Below are 20,244 nucleotides of genomic sequence, written 5' to 3'. Positions count from 1 at the left end.
GCCATTTGCAGCAACATGCATGGACCTAGAGATTATCATACTAAGTGAAGTCAGTCAGAAAGAGAAAGACAAATACCATATGATATCACTTGCATGTAGAATTTAAGTATGACACAAATGAACTTATTTACAAAACAGAAACAGACTCACAGACATAGAGAACAGACTTTTGATTGCCAAGGATGGGGGAGGGCAGTAAGGGAGGTATGGAAGGAGAGTTTGGGATTAGCAGATGCAGACTATTACATATATTGTAGAATGGATAAACAACAAGGTCCTACTTTATAGCACAGGGAACTATTTTCAGTATCCTGTGATAAACCATAATGGAAAAGAATATGAAAAAGAATGTATATAAAACTAAATCACTTTGCTGTACAGCAGAAATTAACACACTGTAAATCAATTATACTTCAATAAAATAAATTTTAAAAAGAAGAAAGCAGGGACCCAAATAGATACTTGCACACCTATGTTCTTAGCAGCGCTATTCACAATAGCCAAAAGGCAGAAATGGCCCAAATGTCCATCAACAGATGAATGGATGAATAAAATGTGGTATATCCATACAGTGGAATATTATTCAGCCATTAAAAATGAAGTTCTGATTCCCACTACGACATGGATGACCTTAAAAACATTATGTTTAGTGAAAGAAGTCAGACACAAAAGATCACATAGTGTATGATTCCATTTATATGAAATGTCCAGAATAGGCAAAGCCATGGAAACAGAAAGCAGATTCGTGCTTTCCAGAGGCTTGGGGAAGGGAGAATGGGGAGTAACTCTTCAATGGGTTTTATCTGGGGATGATGGAAATGTTTTAGAACTACATCGAGGTGATGATTCCACAACATCATGAATGTACTAAATTATCACTAACTTGATCCCCTGGGGGTCAAAATCTCCCCCAGTTAAGAGCCACTGGTCTATTTCTAGAAACCTTACCACTTCCTTGTGGGTAAAAGATGTTCACAATAACTAACACTTATATGGTGTTTACCAGGCACAGACACTGTTCTAAAAACGTAGCATCTCTTCACTTATTTAATCTTCCCCAAAACTCTATGGGGTCTTAGTTCTGTCCTCATTCTAAACAGGGTCCCTGAGGCACAGAGCGATTGAGTGACTTTCCCAAGGTTGCTCAGCAGGTGAATGGTGGGGTCAGGATTTAAACTAGTTGTCTGGCTCCAGCACCTGCTTTCTTGTGTTTTCTTCTGACCCTCTGGATGTGGGACCTATCAGATTGGATTTTTTTTTATTCTTTATCTCTTCAAAGCTGCAACAGGTTGTTGAGAATATCGAGTCACTTCTCACCAATAAGACTGTATGGAGAATGGAAGAGAGGAGAAACATCACAGCCACGTTCACATCTATTCTCCAAAAAATGGAATCAGTTGTTCTAGAGACTGCCTTGAAAGCCCCAGACCAAAAACTCCAGAAAGTCCAAAACCGTACTGTGGGTAAGAAGACAATAAGGCATGATACACACAGGGTATGGTTACTAACTGGGGTCTGGATTGAGCAATTAGAAAAGTAAATAAGTACTGCATGAGTCCATTAATATAAAATTCTAGAAAATGCAAACTAATCTATAGTGACAGGGAGGAGAGAGCAGGTGAAGGGATGAAAAAAGGGCATGAGAAAATTTTGGAGAAATTGTTGGGGGTGATAGAAATGCTCTCTACCTTGATTGTGGTGGTGGTTTTACAGATGTATTCACTCAATGAAACTCATCCAGTTGTACACTTTAATACATGCAATTTTTTGTACATCAATTACACCTCCATAGAGCTGTTTTTAAAAATTGCCAGTGGGGGAATTCCCTGGTGGTCCAGTGGTTAGTACTCGGTGCTTTCACTGCCAGGACCCGGCTGGATCTGGGAACTAATATCCCACAAGCCGCCTGGCATGGCCAAAAAATTTTTTAAATAAAAATAATTTTTAAAAATTAAAAAAATTTTAAATAAATAAAAATTGTCAGTTGTTTCTAATCCTGAGTCTGGGATTCTGGCTTGAAGTTAGGTTTTTGTTTTTTTTTCAACCAGTGCTTACGTAACTTAACAGTACACGTCACAGTGATGCTACTTAAACCATCCCAGAGGAACATCTTACTACATATTTTTTAAATAAAAATACTTTTATTAGGGAATTCCCTGGTGGTCCAGTGGTTAGGACTCGGCACTTTCACTGCCAGGACCCGAGTTGTGGGACCTAAGATCCCACAAGCCACGCGGCACAGCCAAAAAAAAAATACTTTTATTATAATAGTCATACATATTCATTATATATCTATGTGATGAGATGATATGTCAATTAGCTTGACCTTGGTAATCGTTTCACTATGTATATGTGTGTGTCAAGTCTTCATACTGTACACCATAAATATATACAATTTTTGTTTTTGAAAATAAAAATAAATAAAATACCATAGCAAAGCCAAGTATTAAATTTTTTAAGAATTAGGAAAAAACATGTACACAAAAGTAAATTGAGACCAGCCAAATCTGCCCACAACCCAATCCTCCAATCTGATACCCGTGTAGGTACATGTCTGATGAAGAGACACATGTTTGTTGTGTATGTTACAATTTACATACGGTTGCACAACCTGCTTTCTCACTCACTACATTACTAACATCTTTCCATGTAAATCATATACATCATCATTACCTATGTTACTGTCTTCAATGGCTTATAGAGTTACATTTATATATAATTTATTTATACTATATATTTATTTATACTATAATTTATTTATTTCCCTATTCTGGTAAATGCAGGTTGTTACCAAACAACCCTGTGACAAAGACCATTGAAAATTTACCTGTGTGTTTGTTTGATGTTTTCTTAGGATAAATTCATAGAAGAGGAATTGTTAGGTCAAAGGGAAAAAAACATTTTATAGATTTTTGATACATATCACTATATTGGCCTCCAGAAATGCTGTTTACTGTGCTTTTTATTCAGCTCAGAGATGTCAGTGTATTTGTGTATGCCTAACTAACCATTTTGTTTTACCAACTTGCATGATAAAGTACTTTATACTCTATAAAAATAATAATTTTTAAAATTGTTTTAATAAAATAAAATTCAGTGCCTAACCTTCCTGGGAAACCAGAATCTGCACAATTTCATTCCAAATTAAACCAGATTACGAGTAACTCTCATCTTTCCTGATTTGGCCAGTTCCTAACTGTTTAATTGATGACCAGTACCCTTACCTCAGGGGCTTTAGTCTCCTCATCTATAAAACGAGATAATAATGCTGCATATAATACACTTACAACTAGAGCTGGTAATTGCTATAATTTTGATTATTCTACTTTCCACTCTTTAGTATTATAAAGTTTTATTTAAATAGTATCATTTTTTATATTCTTATCTACTTTATAATAGTATCATTCTTTAAGTGCTTTTTTTTTTTTTTTTTTTTGACTGCGTTGGGTCTTCATTGCTGTGCCCGGGCTTTCTCTAGTTGCAGCAAGCAGGGGCTACCCTTCCTTGTGGTGCACAGACTTCTCATTGCGATGGCTTCTCTTGTTGTGGAGCACGGGCTCTAGGCGCGCGGGCTTCAGTAGTTGTGGCACTTGGGCTCAGTAGTTGTGGCTCGCGAGCTCTAGAGCGCGGGCTCAGTAGCTGTGGTGCACTGGCTGTTGCTCTGCGGCATGTGGGATCTTCCTGGACCAGGGATCGAACCCGTGTCCCCTGCATTGGCAAGCGGATTCTTAACCACTGCGCCACCAGGGAAGCCCTTTAAGTGCTATTTTGTTACTTTCTTTTTTTAACTTTTTTAAACATATACAAAAAGAGACATAATAAGCCTACTGCACTCATCATCCAGACTGAATAATTTCCAACTCATGACCAGTCTCAGACTGTCTGATTTTTAAGATAAATATTTTCATGAGCTTATTTCCTGCTCTTTTTTTTTTTTTCTTTTGGCCATGCCATGTGACTTGCGGGATCTTAGTTCCCCCGACCAGGGATCAAACCCGTGTCCCCTGCAGTGGAAGCATAGAGTCCTAACCACTGGACCGCCAGGGAATTCCCTTATTTCCTGATTTTCTGTGACTTCATTTTTATTAGAAGCATGGTTCCCCATTAAAGAGATTAGTCATAAATTATTTAATCAGTTCTTTCTTAAACATTTAAGTCACTTCTCATTTTTCACCATTATCATCTTTGCTGCTGTGAAATTAGCTACATCTTTCTTGTAGCTAATTCTGCCCTCTTATCCATGATTGTTTTCCTAAAATAAATTCCTAGAAACAGAATTGTTACTTCAAAGACAATATGCTAGAGAATATTATTTAAGAACTTGGTTTCAGGAGTTAGAGTCGTACTTAAATTCTGAACTTCAGTTTCCTCATCTGAACAATGGTTCTTCATGGCGTTATATGATGCTATAATCATGTTATAAGATGATGATGTATAAGGATCTTAGTCCAGTGCCTGGCACATCCTAGACATTCAGTAAATTTGAGCTGTTTGTGTAGCTATGCACATTTTTAAAACTTATAATAATAGTAAGCTTGCCCGTTGTTTTTCTTACCAGCTATTGAAACTCGAGTTGTTACAGACAATTGCTCCAAGGGAATCATCTTCAACTTGAACGCCCAAATGAACTCCATGGATATCCATTGCAGTGACATCATCCAGGGAAACATACAAGGTACATGTGGTGGCTGCAAGCAGAATCCCTAAGACATGCAGAGCAATATCACTGTGTGAGTAGTAAGGAAAGAGCCACAATAGGCTCCTCTCTAATGGGTCTGTTACCCTAAAACTGTGTCATTTGAGTCTTTTCCTTAAAAAAGAATCTTCTTACAGTAGAGGCTTTCTATTCTTCAGCATGAAAGGGACTTCTTTGCAGTTGAGGGGCTGTTCTACCTGGGTCTCAGTTTAGGTTCACTCAGAAGCAGTCCATGGACAAGTATAAGGAGTTCAATTGTAATGATATTATTTGGGAGATGATCCCAGGAAGCATCAGTAGGTGTATCGGTCAGGGTCCTCCAGAGAAACAGAACCAGTGGTGTGTGTGTGTGTGTGTGGAGAGAGAGAGAGACAGAGAGAGACAGGGACAAAGACAGAGATTTTAAGGAATTAGCTCCTGTGATTGTGGAGGGTAGCAAGTCTAAAATCTAGCCAGCAGGCTGAAGACCCAGGGAAGAGTTGTTGCACCTTGAGTTGCTCCGCAACAAGAGAAGCCACCGCAATGAGAAGCCCGCGCACTGCAACAAAGAGTAGACCCCGCTCACCAAAACTAGAGAAAGCCCGCGCGCAGCAACGAAGACTCAATGCAGCCAAAAATAAAATAAATAAAATAATTTTTTTAAAAGTAAAAAAAAAGAATACCCAATGTGGGATACCATTTATGTGAATTTTTAAACACAGAAAACAATACTGTATATTATAATGGAAACATGCTTATGTAGTAAAATTACAAAGGTATTCATGGAAAGGCCACACTTCCACTTCAAGTCCGTGGTTATTTCTCGAGAAGGAAGAAAGAGAATTAAATAATAGTGGGATCTTTAGCCATATCTAAAACATTTTATTTCTTAAAAAAATACATAATTCTGAAGCCAATACGACAAAACTATAATATATTTTAAATCTGAGTGTAAATGTCTGTCATGTCTTTTTTATAGTTTTCTAAGTGTTTTTAATATAAGCTAAACTTTTTTAGAAAATAAAGATGTTTTAAAAGAATTCATCATTTACCACATGCTTGGCACTGTGCTAGGAGCCCTGTGGTTTCCAAATGAAGTATCCGGTATTAGTTACCCAGTAAGTTTAGTGCCTGTTGGAAAAATAGGATTAATCCACAGGAAATAATCAATGGACAGTTGAATTCTCTTTGGCACGGCAGGGACTGCACTTGAGATACAAATTTGGAGAAAGACACATCAAGCTGCCTGAGGACCTAAGGAAGACTTCCCGAGCCAGAGGCTGGGTTGGAGCTGGGTCTTTAAGGAGGAGTTGTGAATATTTGGGTAGGAAGAGCAGGAGAGGAAAAGTAAACTTCCTAGGCACAGCTGAGCACAGGTGTGGCGATCATGGGAGTCTGGCAGGTATGGAGTGGGAAAGGACAACAGAAGGAATGGTGGCACTTTTTAAGACTCCATTATTCTGTTTCCTCAGGTCCCAGTGTAGTTGCCTTTATTTCATACTCTTCTCTTGGAAACATCATAAATGCAAATTTTTTTGAAGAGGTGAATGAGAAAGATCAAGTTTACCTGAACTCCCAGGTAGTGAGTGCTGCTATTGGACCCAAAAGGAACACATCTCTCTCCCAGGCTGTGATTCTAAGTTTTCAGCACATGAAGGTGGGTCAAAGCTGCAATTTGTACTTGCTTAGGTTTCATGATGTTAGACCAAACAATTTTCAAATACTCCCAAGTCAATGATTCTGGACGTGCACTGTGCAATATCATGGCCAGGAGCCAACTACAGTTTTTGAGCATTTGAAATATGGTGAGTCTGAACTGAGATTTTGAAGACTTAGTATTTCCAGGTTTAGATTCAGTATTTCCAGACTTTGAAGACTTAGTAAGAAAAACAATGTGTTGAGCATCTCAATAATTTTATACTGATTACATGTATTGACTTATATTGACATATTAAAAGGTATTATTTTGAATATAGTGCTTTAAATAAAATATTTCATTAAAATTAATTTGACCTGTTTCTTTTCCTTTTTTAATGTGGTAGTAGAAATTTTCAAATTACGTAAGTGACTCACATGATATTTCTCTTGGGCAGCATCATTCTAGTTCGTGGAATTTTTTAAATTGCAGGTACTTCCTACATCTATGAAATTTGAACTGAGACATAACATTTGTTCTTGCACAAAAGCCTGGAATTAATTATTAAGGCTACATAATTCAATCAGAAGAAAAACTTTTATGTAATTCATTGCCTTTTCCCATTCTCTGCCCAAACTCTTAAAGGCAGGAGGGTTAATAGCCAGACATAGTCAACTGTTTAGAAAGTAAGAGTTGAAAGAAATCTTGCCGTTTTTTTGACAACATGGATGAACCTTGAAGGCATTATGGCTAAGTGAAATAAGTCAGACAGAGAAAGACAAATACTGACTGATCTCATATATATGTGGAATCTGAAAAAACAAACTCATAGAAACAAAGGACAGATTGGTGGTTGCCAGCGACAGAAGGTGGGGGAAAGAGGTAATCTTGATCAACTGTTACAAACTTCCAGTTATAAGATGAATAAGTTCTGGGGATGTAATGGAGAGAATAGTGACTCTAGTTAACTCTAGTTAACAATGCTTTATGGTATAGTTGAAAGTTGCTAAGAGAGTAGCGTTTAAAAGTTTTCACCACAAGGACTTCCCTGGTGGTGCAGTGGTTGAGAATCTGCCTGCTAATGCAGGGGACACGGGTTCGAGCCCTGGTCTGGGAGGATCCCACATGCCGCGGAGCAACTGGGCCCGTGACCCACAATTACTGAGCCTGCGCGTCTGGAGCCTGTGCTCCGCAACAAGAGAGGCTGCGACTAGAGAAAGCCCTCGCACAGAAACAGAGACCCAACACAGCAAAAATAAATAAATTAATTAATAAACTCCTACCCCCAACATCTAAAAAAAAAAAAGAAGCCCCTGACTGTTGCCTCTAGCAATCTAGCAATGGAGGGGATTTTTAAAAGTTTTCACCACAAAAGAAAAATTGTAAATATGTGAAGTGATGGATATTAACTAACCTTGTTGTCATAATCATTTTGCAATATATACATATATCGAATCATTACGTCATACACCTTAAACTTACACAATGCTATATGTCAATTAAATCTCAATAAGGCTGGAAAATAAATCAAATTTTTTTTAATTTTTAAGAAAATAAGAATTAAGTGGGGGAAGGTGAGGAAAGGTAGGTTTTCTCCATCTGATGCATAAAATCTAGGAATGGAATTTTTGATGTATGGCATGGAGCAACGGAAGTGGAGCAAGATATCTGGGGATGGTCCAGTGGATTATCAATAGAGATACAGCCCCCAAATAGGAGAGCATCCAACTCACATCCTTGACCAGATCAAGTGATGCTATGGACATCCTTGGGACAAAAAAAAAGAGATTGAAAACTAACTTTATTCTCTCCTGGTGATGTTTCTTCCCTACACTACCTCTGTCATTGTATGAGCAATTATTGTGTTGTAAGCAGTCAGGGTAGTATTGATGTGAAGAGATCAGGGAAATTTGGCTTAGAGAGTATTTGGGAGAAAAATTTAAGGGAGCCTTATACTCTATTTTTATTTGACTCCCATGTTGGAGGATAAAGTCCTGAAACCAATGACATCTTGTAAAATTCTGGCTCCCAGAGAGAGGTGGGCTCATTATCTGTTATGTGGAATCCCAACAGAGTTGGGACTATGCGGACAGGTTCCTCGTGGTCATCCTCTTCACTTAAAATAGAAATCACCTGATCTCTCCTAACCCATGGTGTCACCTCTTTGCACCCCACCAGCATAGACTGACACTCTGAGAGCAGTCCCTCCCAAGGAAGGACATGATGAACCCGTTCTATTTTCAGATAAAGCCCAGTATCAAAAAGGTCTTCTGCGTCTACTGGAAAGGTACAAAGGAGGGCGGCCACTGGTCCACGGAGGGCTGTTTCCTGATACAAGCAAACAAGACTCACAGTATATGCAGTTCCACTCACCTGTCCAGTTTCTCTGTCCTCATGGCCTTCCACAGACAGGTATGATGTAAACATTGAATTCCTCAAGCCAATCCTTTTTGAGGCCCTGCTTAGGTGGCCATAAATGCCATAAGGAAAATTTTTAAAGAGCGCGTGTCTGGAGTGATTGCAGAAGTGTGCTACTTTAGATAACATGGTTAGAGGAGAATTAACTATTCAAGCTGAAATCTGAATATTAAGTCAGTGGGGTTACAATGTGGATGAATCTCAAAAATATCATGCTGAGTGAAAGAAGTTAGACACAAAGGACCACATACTGTAGGATTCCAGTTATACGAAATGTCTAGAATAGGCAAATCCATAGAGACAGAACAAATCGGTGGTTTCTAGGGGCTGGGAGAAGGGGAGAAGAGGGGGTAACTTCTTAATGGGCATGGGCTTTTATTTTGGGGTGATTAAAATGTTTTGGAACTAGAGAGAGTTGGCGGTTGCACAACACTGTGAATGTACTAAAAGCCACTAAATTGTACAGTGTAAGATGGTTAGTTTTATATTATTTGGATTTTACCTCAGTGAAAAAAGATTTCAGGGAAGAGCATCCCAAAAAGTGATACATGTATGTGTAAAGGTCCTGAGAGAGAACAAACTTGGTGTGTTCCAGAAATAAATGTGGTTAGAGCAGAGTGAATGAGAGGGAAGTGGAAAAGTTCAGGTTGGAGAAAAGGGCTCAGGGAAAATGCATCAGACTTCAAATGCTATGGTCAAGAGTTTAGATTTCATTCAAATTACAATGGAAAGGCAATAGAGAATTTGAATCAGGCATGCTGCATACTTATGTTATTAGAAGAAATCTCTGGATGGTGGTGCAGCAGGATTGGACTGGTAGAGAGATATTGGTGGTCAGGATTTGGTTGGCAGCAGCAAAGGTGGTGGGAGAAGGTCAGACTGGACACATATCCTAGATGAGGGCTCAGAGTACTGATGACATAGGCTGGGTGACAGCACACAGGAAGTCCTGCATCCCTCCCCTCCTTGCAGAGATGAAGGTGATCTGCCTATGTTGGGATGCCACATTCCAAGGGGTGGGGGAGTACAATCCCAGAGCAGGAAAGCCTGACTGTGAGCTCCTCTCTGCTCGGTCCCAGGAGGAGGATCCCGCACTGACTGTGATCACCTACGTGGGCCTGAGCCTCTCTCTGCTGTGCCTCCTCCTGGCAGCCTTCACCTTCCTGCTGTGCAAAGCCATCCAGAACACCAGCAGCTCACTCCACCTGCAGCTCTCACTCTGCCTCTTCCTGGCCCACCTGCTCTTCCTAACAGCCATCGATAGAACTGAGATCAAGGTACTTATACTGTCCCAAAATACCCCTGCCCTGCCCCCAGTGTATGCTGATGAGTTCATGGAGCCATGCTGCGTTGGACACCTTAATAAAATAGCCTTGGGCCCCAGAGGGAGGTTGGGGGAGAGGTGCCAAGGGGAGTAGTGCTGCCGTTGATTATCAACCACCTTCACCTTCAATGACCTTGGTCTAATACCAGGTGTTCTGAACTCAATGTCAGTATAAAAGAGAGGTCCTGGGGCCATGCCCTACCCTGACAATCTCTCCTGGTGACACCTTCCTCCTTCCTCAGGTGCTGTGTGCCATCATTGCAGGTGCCTTACACTATCTCTACCTGGCCTCCTTCGTCTGGATGCTGCTGGAGGGGCTGCACCTCTTCCTCACTGCACGCAACCTGACGGTGGTCAACCACTCCAGTGTCAACAGGTTCATGAGGAAGCTCATGTTCCCAGTGGGCTATGGAGTCCCGGCTGTGATAGTGGCCATTTCTGCAGCATCCAGGCCTCATCTTTATGGAACACCGGATCGGTGAGCTTGACTCTCACCCTGTACCATGGACATATTTGAGGGCATATTTGTTAATAGTGATGATTGGGATAGTCACATCAAATGCACTCTACTTTCCCCTTGAGTATAAGAGCTCTAATCTCTTTCCCAGTGAGGCAGAGAAAAATGATGTAAAAGGCTCTGGAAGGGGAGAATTTTGCAGTTAGGTCCCAGTTTTATCTCTCCCATAATTTGTGACCTCAAGTCCTTAATTCTCAGTCCCCTCATTAGTGAAATGGGGATAATGGTCACCTCCATGGTCCCACCTTCAGAATACTAGTGTGAAAATTCAACAGGACCGTGACTGTTAAATGTTTAATGTAACAGTAACACATGGTAGTGAACAATTAAAGCCTTCATTGTCAGCTGACATTTTCAGGAGACATTGGAAAATTCTCTGTTAGGAATATGTGTCATTTCATATCCTTTTCATGTGCTTTCTCTGATCTCTCTTTGCATCCCTTTTCCCATTTTTCCCAGCTGCTGGCTCGACCTGGACCAGAAATTCATCTGGGCTTTCCTCGGCCCCATCTGTGCCATTATCTGTGTGAGTGAATATGTGGCTCTGATGTTCCTGACCTAAAAAGAAGCACCAGACATGGGTGCAAGATAGCACAAGGGACATATATTTTCTCGGTTGTATGATTTGATTTTTCCACCTGCTACCAATTCAAAGCCATGTGCAAGGAGGTAGGAGCTGTGTACAATTTACAGTGGACATAGTACATTTTAACTTGTATTCTACATGGTCTGTGTCATTCCTGCAGGTGAATTTTGTATTTTTTCTCTTGGTTCTTTGGATTTTGAAAAGAAAACTTTCCTCCCTCAACAGTGAAGTGTCAACCATCCAGAATATAAAGTAAGATGAAGCAAGTGGTATTTTCTAATCCCCTTTTCCTCTACTCACTTCCTACTGGTCCCTCCTACATATCAACACAGACATACACCCCACAGCCAGGCTCTAAGGACTAGCAAGACCACTACCATCTTCCACTATCACAATTAATGAGAAGCTGTATTCACTAGAGTACAGGCTAAATTTCTGTGACCCAAAAAAGGGAGTGAAATAGAATTTTATTTCATTCTCACGCCACAGACCAGAGGTAAACAGTCCAGGGCTAATGGGAAGCTCTGCTCCACAGAGTGATCCAGGGGCTCACGTTCTTTCTATTGTGTTGCCCCACCATCCCCTAGGATGTTGTCTTTATCAGTATCCCATATGTGGGAAGGAGTTGACATGGAAGTTGCAAGTGTCACATTTGCTCATATCCCATTGGCTAGACCTTGGTCACATGGTGACACCTAGCTGCAAGGGAGGCTGGGAAATGTAGTCTCTAACTGGGTAGCCATGTGTCCTTGATAAATCTCAAAAAGCGAAGAGATCTAACACTAAACGGAAGAAGAGGAGAATGGACGAATACAGCTTTGGCCACACAGCACAAGAGGCAATAGGTTCAGGGAGGATTTACGTTGAAATATATTTTGTATAATACTATTTCAAAAAATTGGGAACTATGAGTATTTCTTTTATTTTTCAGCATCCATCTTAATTTGAACATGTAATTTGTTGAGGTTTTCATTGTAATCACAAAAATAACACATTTGTTATTTGTTTATTATTTGTCAAAAGTTTTCAAAATATATAAAGTTAAAAGTGAAAGTTGCTTACTCCCTTTTTTCCTACTTTTACTTTTGCTACTTTTACCTCCCAGGGAATCCAGGGGTAACAAACTGCATGATATGATATGTCTGATATTTTCCCAGGCCCTTTTCTGTGCATTTTCTGTAGAACAGACAGGCTCACATACAATAGCGTCACTACACAAATTGTTCCTCAACTAGCTTTTCTCACTTATGTAATATGATATTTTAAAATTAGGAATATATAGATACAAAAGCAGGGTGACCTTACATCTCAGTTTGCCTGGGATGGTCCCAGTTTACGTTTGTTGATGCATTGTAATTATTAACAACACTCCTTTTTCATTGAAGCACAGTTGATTTACAATGTTCTGTTAGTTTTAGGTGTACAAAAAAGTGATTCAGTTACACACATATATATGTATATTCTTTTTCAAATTCTTTTCCATTATAGGTTATTACAAGATATTGAATATAGTTCCCCTGAATAGCACCCTTTTGATCTCAAAAGCCTCCCTGTTTGAATAACAAATTATATGACCCCTCCATCTATAAATGATATATATAGAGAGAGATAAAGAGCTTTATCTTTGCAGTTTTAGAATGCTTTATGTATGTATGGTACTAATTTTGTTCTATATACTGTCCTAAATACTTTACATATATTAAGGTCTCATTTAATCTTTGCAGCAACCCTATGAAATAGGACTATTACAAAGATTAGGGAACTGAGTTACAGAAAAGTAGGGATTCCCTGGTGGTGTAGTGGTTAGGACTCGGCGCTTTCACTGCCATGGCCCAGGTTCGATCCCTAGTCAGGGAAATAAGATCTCCCAAGCCACGTGGCATGATCAAAAACAAACAAACAAACAAACAAACAAAAAACACCAGACAGTAACTTGCCCAAGGTCACACAGTTAGTTAGTGCTGCCTTGGATTTAAACCCAGGCATTCTAGCTCCAGAGTCTTCACCATTAACAACAATGCTGTAGGAGTATTCATGTCCATAATTAGCTTTTTTACATTATTGATTACTACTCCCCTCAGGATGCTGACACTCAAAGCAACAGCTCAGCTCTTCATCCTGGGATGCACATGGTGTCTGGGCATCTTGCAGATGGGCCCAGCTGCCCGTGTCATGGCCTACCTCTTCACCATCATCAACAGCTTTCAGGGTTTCTTCATTTTCCTGGTCTACTGCCTCCTCAGCCAGCAGGTAAACTGTGACCTCTTTCTTTATTGTTTTAAAGTTAAGAAAAATTTGGAGATACATAGTTTAATAAACATTCAAATCCACGTTCTCTAAATTTTCATAGGCACTTGTGAGTAGTGTGTAAACACTCCCTATATTTTCTCTACTGTGAGATGCTATTGATTGTATCAAACATCAATTTGTTGTAACAAACAACCACAAAAATCTCAGTGGCTTAAACACAAATATTTACTTTTCTCATTCTGGAGTCTGCAGGTTGATTGGGGTTCAGCTGATCTTAGCTGGGCTCAGCTTGGCCTGGCTCCAGGATGCAGATCATGTTCAGGTCTGCTCTTTGTGACCCTGAGGCTTGGGAGAAAGGGGAGCACCTCCCTAACATAAGTTCTTCCTATAATAATGGCAAAATCACAAGAAGGCAAGCTCTACTGAACAAGGCCATTTCAAGGTGATTCTGTTTACATCACCTCCACCAATATTTCATTGGCCAAATAAGATCTCATGTCCAAGCCCAAAGTCAATGGGAGAAAAACACTCCATTCACCACGAAGCTAAGACAGGGTGTAATACTACTACAGAGGAGTGAATAACTGAGATCAATAAAGCAATCTACCACCCCCCTTAACATGAATTATTAAACACATTTCCATGTGATGTATAGCCTCTCTATTAATGTTTTAATAGCTCTATAATGAAATTACATAATAATATAGTTTTTCTAACATTTGATCATGAACTTTTTCAAATATACGAAAAAGTTGAAAGAATTATGTAGTGAACACGCACATACCGATCACCTAGATTCTGTAAGTAACATTGTGCTATGTTTGCTTAATCACATGTCTGTCCATATACCTACACTTCTATTCATCCACCCTTCCATCTAAATATACAGCCAAAGAAAACTGTAAGCAACTCTTCTCAGTGGATGTATGCACTTGAGTGAGCACAATGCAAAAGACTTATTTGTACTCTTCCCCCAGTTCATCTCAGTGCCTGAGGCATCTCACAGTGTGAGCTTCAAGTTTTTCAGGATATATATTTTGTATTCAATATGGCTACTAAACACAAGCCAATTCATGTGTCTGCAGCTGAACAAAAGAAACAGTGTGCGTCTGACACTTGGGAAATACTGGCTGCTTTGGGCTTGTTGAGATAAATCTCTAAGATGGCTCCTTACTAAGGGGTGCTCAGGAGTAATGTGAACTGCATGCTGGCTTTAGAATTGAACCCCAGGCAAGATGCTACTGTGCTGTATACTACTGAACCATGTTGACATACTTCTACTTAGATTTAGTTAAGTTATACTCATCTATAGAACAGGATACTATGCAACTATTAAATATAATGTAAAAGACTGAAACTCCAATGAAACTTGGATCCACATGGTCCAGGCCAGGAGGTCCAATGGCCAAATAAAGATATTCCAGCAGCCAGAAGAAATACAAAATCACCCAAATTCTTTATTTGTACTTCTCAAATACCATGAAGAAGACACATGGTCCAGCTGAGCTTTGTTGAGCTCGGCCACTAAGATTTTGAGGTCGTTTGTTACTGCAGCAAAACATGTCCTGACTGATACTCTTTCTTTCCTGATAGTCTTCTTCCTCTTCCTCCTCCTCCTTCTCCCTCCTTCTCCTCCTCTTCCTCTTCTCTCTCTCTCTCTCGTGCGCTCCTTCCTCTCTCTCTCTTTTCTTCACTCTGCATCTACACGCCCAAAGAACCAAACTAGGAAAGGAAGAACAGCTCCTCTGAGGATAGGAGAGAGGAAGAAACTGAGCTGACAGAGCAGACACTCCCTAGAGAACAAAGGATGAGCATAGGCATAGACCATTCAAATGTTAATTTGAATGGGCACAAGAATATTTTATGACTGGAAGGATATTCAAAATATATTAGTGAATGTATGTGGAATCTAAAATATGATACAAACGAACTTATTTACAAAACTGAAACAGACTCACACACATAGAAAACAAACATTTTTACCAAAAGGGAAAGGAGGGGGAGGAAGGGATAAGTTAGGAGTTTGGGATTAGCAGCAGACACAAACTATCATATATAAAATAGATAAACAACGAGGAGCTACTGGATAGCACAGGGAACTATATTCAATATCTTGTAATAAACCGTAATGGAAAAAATATGTAAAATAATATATACATATGTATGTATAAATGAATCACTTTGCTATACACCAGAAACTAACACAACATTGTAAATCAAATATACCTCAATAAAATAAATAATTTTTTTAATTTTTTAAAAATATATTAGTGAAAGAGTAAGTTTCAAAATATTGCTCCAGAAGGGTTCTATTTTGTTTATATAACATATATAAATATTCATTGCTTATGCTATGTTATATATTTATTTACGTGTGGGTAATGGTGTATATGGAAAAACACCATTTATTCTCAAGCAATTTTGCCACACCAGGGGGGACATTTATCAATGTCTGGGGACATTTTTGATTGTCACAACTAGGGGAAAGGGTACTACTGACAAGTAGTTGGTAGAGGCCAGAGTTATTGCTAAACATCCTACGATGCATAGGAGAGTCCCCACTACAAAGGATGATCCAACTCAAAATGTCAGTAGTGCCAAAGTTGGAAACCTTGGTGTAGCAAATGTTGTTGATGGCTCTCTCATATCACTTTGGTATTATATTCTACATGCCCAGAGTTGCTTATTGTAAACACCTGTGACTCTGTGCCTGTGGGCTTCTCACTGCCCAAGGGACATGCCTGCTTTACACACAGGGCAAGCTGGTGGTGCCAGAGAGTAATGGCCCTTGAGAGCAGCCATCAACCAATGACTGATGGGAGCTGGTAGATAGATGCCCCAGCTCCCTTGTCTCTGAGGTGGGATGACACTGAGGTGTGTCCTCTGTTGTCTCCAGAGCCCCTGAGTGTCACTGAACCCCAGATGTCCACACTGGAAAGGATTTTGCATCCTTTACTAGCTGCCTTCCCTTCCCAATCTCACTTCCCCACTGATCTACTGGTGTTTCCTGGGATCACCACTCAAATGAACTCTTTGCACTTGAACGCTTGTCTCAGGGTCTGCCTCTGGGGGACCCCAAACCAAGACACATGGAAGGATACCACCAAAACATGATCAGTGATTTTTCGCTAGATTGAGGAACTATGTGTGACTTCTATTTTCTTCCTTTGCATATGCATATTTTGTTGAGTTTCTACAACAAATGAAAAAATTATTGTGATAAAGTTTATATAACAAAATTTATCATTTTAACCATGCTTAAGTGTACAGATCAGTGGCATTAAATACATTCACATTGTCATGCAACGATCACCACCATCCATTCTAGAACTTTTTGATCATCCCAAACTGTACCCCTTAAACAATAATGCCCCATTCTCCCCTGCCAAGCCCCTGGTAACCACTGTTCTACTTTGTCTCAATTAATTTGACTATTATAAGGATCTCATTCATGTGGAATCATACAATATTTGTCCTTTTGTGTCTGGCTCATATATTTCACTCAGTGTAATGTCTTCAAGGTTCACCCATGTTATAGCATGTGTCAGAATTTTATTCCTTTTTAAGGAATAAATAACATTCCATTGTATGCATATACCACATTTTGTAGGAAAAGTTTTTCATAATGTCTCTATCGTCTTTCTAACTCACTGTCTTTTCTCTTCTCCATTGTTAACAAAAACAATCTTAGCATTTCCTTTGATGTTCCAGGTCCGAAAGTGGTTTGGCGAGATCATCAAATCTAAATCTGAGCCTGAGACTCAAACACTTTCCAGCAGGTTTGGTCCTGACTCAAAACCCAGTGAGGTAAGAAGACTTGTGACTTATTCTAATGTTTTATCCCTTGACACCCCGAACTTCCTCTCCATGTCTTAGTACAAGCTCCCTTTCTTGCAGGGTATGGAGAAGAGCTCTTTTCCTGATGACCTAATTTGCATTCCTCATTCCCATCGTATTTTTTCTCAGCGACTCTTCCTTGCCCACTAACAGTGCTTAAGCTGGCTGCTCTATATATTCCTGTCATTTAAAGTATGGGTAAAACATCACCAGCACCACTACCATCTAATGTAGAATCCTTTAGCGGGAGACTTACAATCATAGACATAGCAGAGTGGTCATCATCCCCTGAAATCTCACTGTCTAAAGAGAGGTGGACTTGAGCCCCATGGAGTTAGTGGATACCACAGAAGGGATCCAGGAGAGGAACCCCACCCCAAATGCTCCACCTACCTATAGAGGAGGAGTGCATGTGATAATGGGACCTTCCTGGGAGAGGAAACGATCCTGTTAGAAAGGGAACCTCTCTGGAACTTGTTTGCTAGTTTTCATCTGTTCTTCTGTTGAGCTAACTCAGGACCAATGCACCAAGGAATAAGCTCCCAGTACTATCTGAGACTTCTCTCCACAGTTGTCCCCTATTTGCCCTTTTAGAAAAATGAGAGAACATACTTGTAAGAAACCATGTCACTAGATACGCCAGATGGGCTCCAAAGCTCAAAATCCATAAAAATTCTCCCAATCTCATTTGGTTTTATACCTTCCATGTACATGCCTACCACATCTGCTAGCCAAAGAGCCTTAGAATATGTTATTTTTAAGCTGAGAAATTTCTGATACCTTGTCTTCTACATTTCTTGAGAAAATATGGGGTTTTCTTCAGCCATGGAAATATTGAAGTCACTGAAGAAACATCCATTCCTTATGGGAGGGAGGGAAAGGGAATTCATTCTAAATCTTTCCAAAAGAATCAAGAGGAAAATGGAACCATTTTTAGGACAAAAGTTTTAGGACAGTCACGTCAGCTGATTGGAAAATTTTTTTATGTATATTAAGCTTAATCATTTTCAATAAGAGTAAAATTGTGGTAGGTGCTAACCATTGGCTGTGACCTTTGAAACATTTCCCAGATAATCCAAAATAATAAAGCGGTCAGCACTCCAGCTACTGGTTTCCCACCATGAATAAGAAAGCTTTATTATTATTATTATTATTATTATTATTGCTTAACATTGTGGAAATTGAATGAGTATATCTTTTAAAAGGGAATTATATATCATATATAAATATAATGATATATTATATATTTATAATATATTTTATATGTAGCTGCATTTAAGAAATACATTTGTTTTAATTAAAAGAATTTCTGAAGCTTTTATTTTTTTATGCACAGAGTATGAGTAAAAAGCTAACAAAACCCTCTGTCCTTTACGGACAAATTTGATCTTGGGTTAACTTTCTAGCTCTGTTCCCCAGACATTTGATAACATTGGAAAGTCAGCTATATAACCAGGGAATACTGTTTATGGGAAAAGTCATATGCTTGACTGGGCGGGAAATTCTGTGAATGAGCCATAAATACCAGGAAGGAAGGCATAGCTTTGGACTTCCTGCATAGAGTGACTCTTATAACTGAGTCAGGAATTCCTATCCTCATGGGCTGCAGTACGAGATATTTGTTCCTCTGTGGGGCCTGAGTCATCTAAACCAAGCTGGAACTTGTAGGGGGCAAAGAGAGTATTTGTTGAGTTCTACAATGCGTAAGACACTATGGTAGGCAGTGGACATACAAAAAGCAATAAGACTAACACAGTACCTGCCTTCGAGGAGCTTAGAGTCTAGCCTGTCTTTATGGACAAAAACCAACATCCGGGGGCTGAAATTCTAGAGTAGGATACTATATCCAAACTTTTTTTCAAAAAAAGAATTCTTCAACCTGGATTTTTAAGAAGTCCTCCCACTGTAAGCTAAAGAAGGCCTCCCACTGTAAGCTAAAGAAGGCCACACCTTTCTTAGGATTCCAAAATGCTAGGATACCATGCCATCATTGCCTGCTGGATGGAGCTTTCTGGCTTTAACCCACTCCTGCTATTTCTTTCTGTTTTGTTGTCATTCGTTCGTTCGTTCATTCGTTTGTTTGTTTGTTTGTTTTACCCTTACATCTACCTTTAATCTAAACGTCTTCCGGGGTGGGGGGGGAATGTTTTCCAGGACAAGTGAAGAGAAAATACTAAAACTAGAACATTCAGCTCCTCATGGAAAGTCATACATGTGGATCTGGTTGGCATCATAAAGAATGAAGGTGGGGACAAGGAGAATCATTATACATGTCATTCCTGGAGAGGAAATGCTTAACCTTTACTTCCTGAAGTGTTTGTTCTGCATAATGGGCTCTCAATAAATGTGTATTCAATTGGATTTCTCTTCACTTATGTGTTCAATCAATGCTTCTTCCTGGATACACAAATCATGACCAGTGCAAATATTCCCTGGACTTTTTGTAAATGAAGAAGCTCTTTACAAAGCCTTTTTTCAGGTTCTTACTCTCTCTCATCCTAAACTTGCTCTAAACTATGAGTTTAAACTAAATGAGTTTAAACTCATTTAGTCCCTCAAACCATCAGCTTCTTCCAAACCATCATCTTTACCTCCTCTCTTATCCAGGCTAAATCTCGTGATCAACCATGTCAAATGATTCTCTCCCATGCTTTCAACACCATTGCTTCCTCATTCTGATTCTATACCCAGCTGGGAAAACCCAAATCCAGGACTGATCCAATCATGGCAGGCACTGTGGATTGTCTACTCAGCAGCCATCACCACCATCACATGTTCCTTATTGACAGAACCTTGATTGTTTTCATATTTGGGACAGCACTGTACCTGGGTCCAGAGGTCAATTGAGATTGGTCTAAGCCCAGTGATTCTCAACTGGAGGTGATTTATCCCCACCATTAGGGACACTTGGCAATGTCTAGAGACATTTTTGGTTGTCATGACTGGGGCAAGGGGGGATGCTACTGACACCTAAGTGACAGATGCCAGGGATGCTGTTAAA

The 20,244-nt window shown here is 39.6% G+C and overlaps 1 protein-coding gene across 1 annotated transcript in view; it reads left to right on the top strand.

Moving 5' to 3' along the window:
- The window catches only part of ADGRE3 (adhesion G protein-coupled receptor E3), a 42,599-nt gene extending 22,969 nt beyond the window's left edge, over positions 1-19,630 (top strand). Inside the window, exons 6-16 of the mRNA XM_024134102.1 lie at positions 1,280-1,463; positions 4,559-4,675; positions 6,148-6,332; positions 8,556-8,723; positions 9,809-10,006; positions 10,296-10,531; positions 11,030-11,096; positions 11,317-11,408; positions 13,238-13,406; positions 17,118-17,213; positions 19,398-19,630. Coding sequence (XP_023989870.1) covers positions 1,280-1,463; positions 4,559-4,675; positions 6,148-6,332; positions 8,556-8,723; positions 9,809-10,006; positions 10,296-10,531; positions 11,030-11,096; positions 11,317-11,408; positions 13,238-13,406; positions 17,118-17,213; positions 19,398-19,406 — 1,521 coding nt within the window. The 3' untranslated portion in view covers positions 19,407-19,630. The remainder of the gene's footprint in view (positions 1-1,279; positions 1,464-4,558; positions 4,676-6,147; positions 6,333-8,555; positions 8,724-9,808; positions 10,007-10,295; positions 10,532-11,029; positions 11,097-11,316; positions 11,409-13,237; positions 13,407-17,117; positions 17,214-19,397) is intronic.
- Positions 19,631-20,244: the final 614 nt, after the last annotated feature.

The sequence above is a fragment of the Physeter macrocephalus genome, chromosome 2 (genome assembly GCF_002837175.3).
Source record: "Physeter macrocephalus isolate SW-GA chromosome 2, ASM283717v5, whole genome shotgun sequence".
Classification (NCBI taxonomy): domain Eukaryota; kingdom Metazoa; phylum Chordata; class Mammalia; order Artiodactyla; family Physeteridae; genus Physeter; species Physeter macrocephalus.
This window is presented reverse-complemented; position numbering and strand designations above follow the sequence as displayed.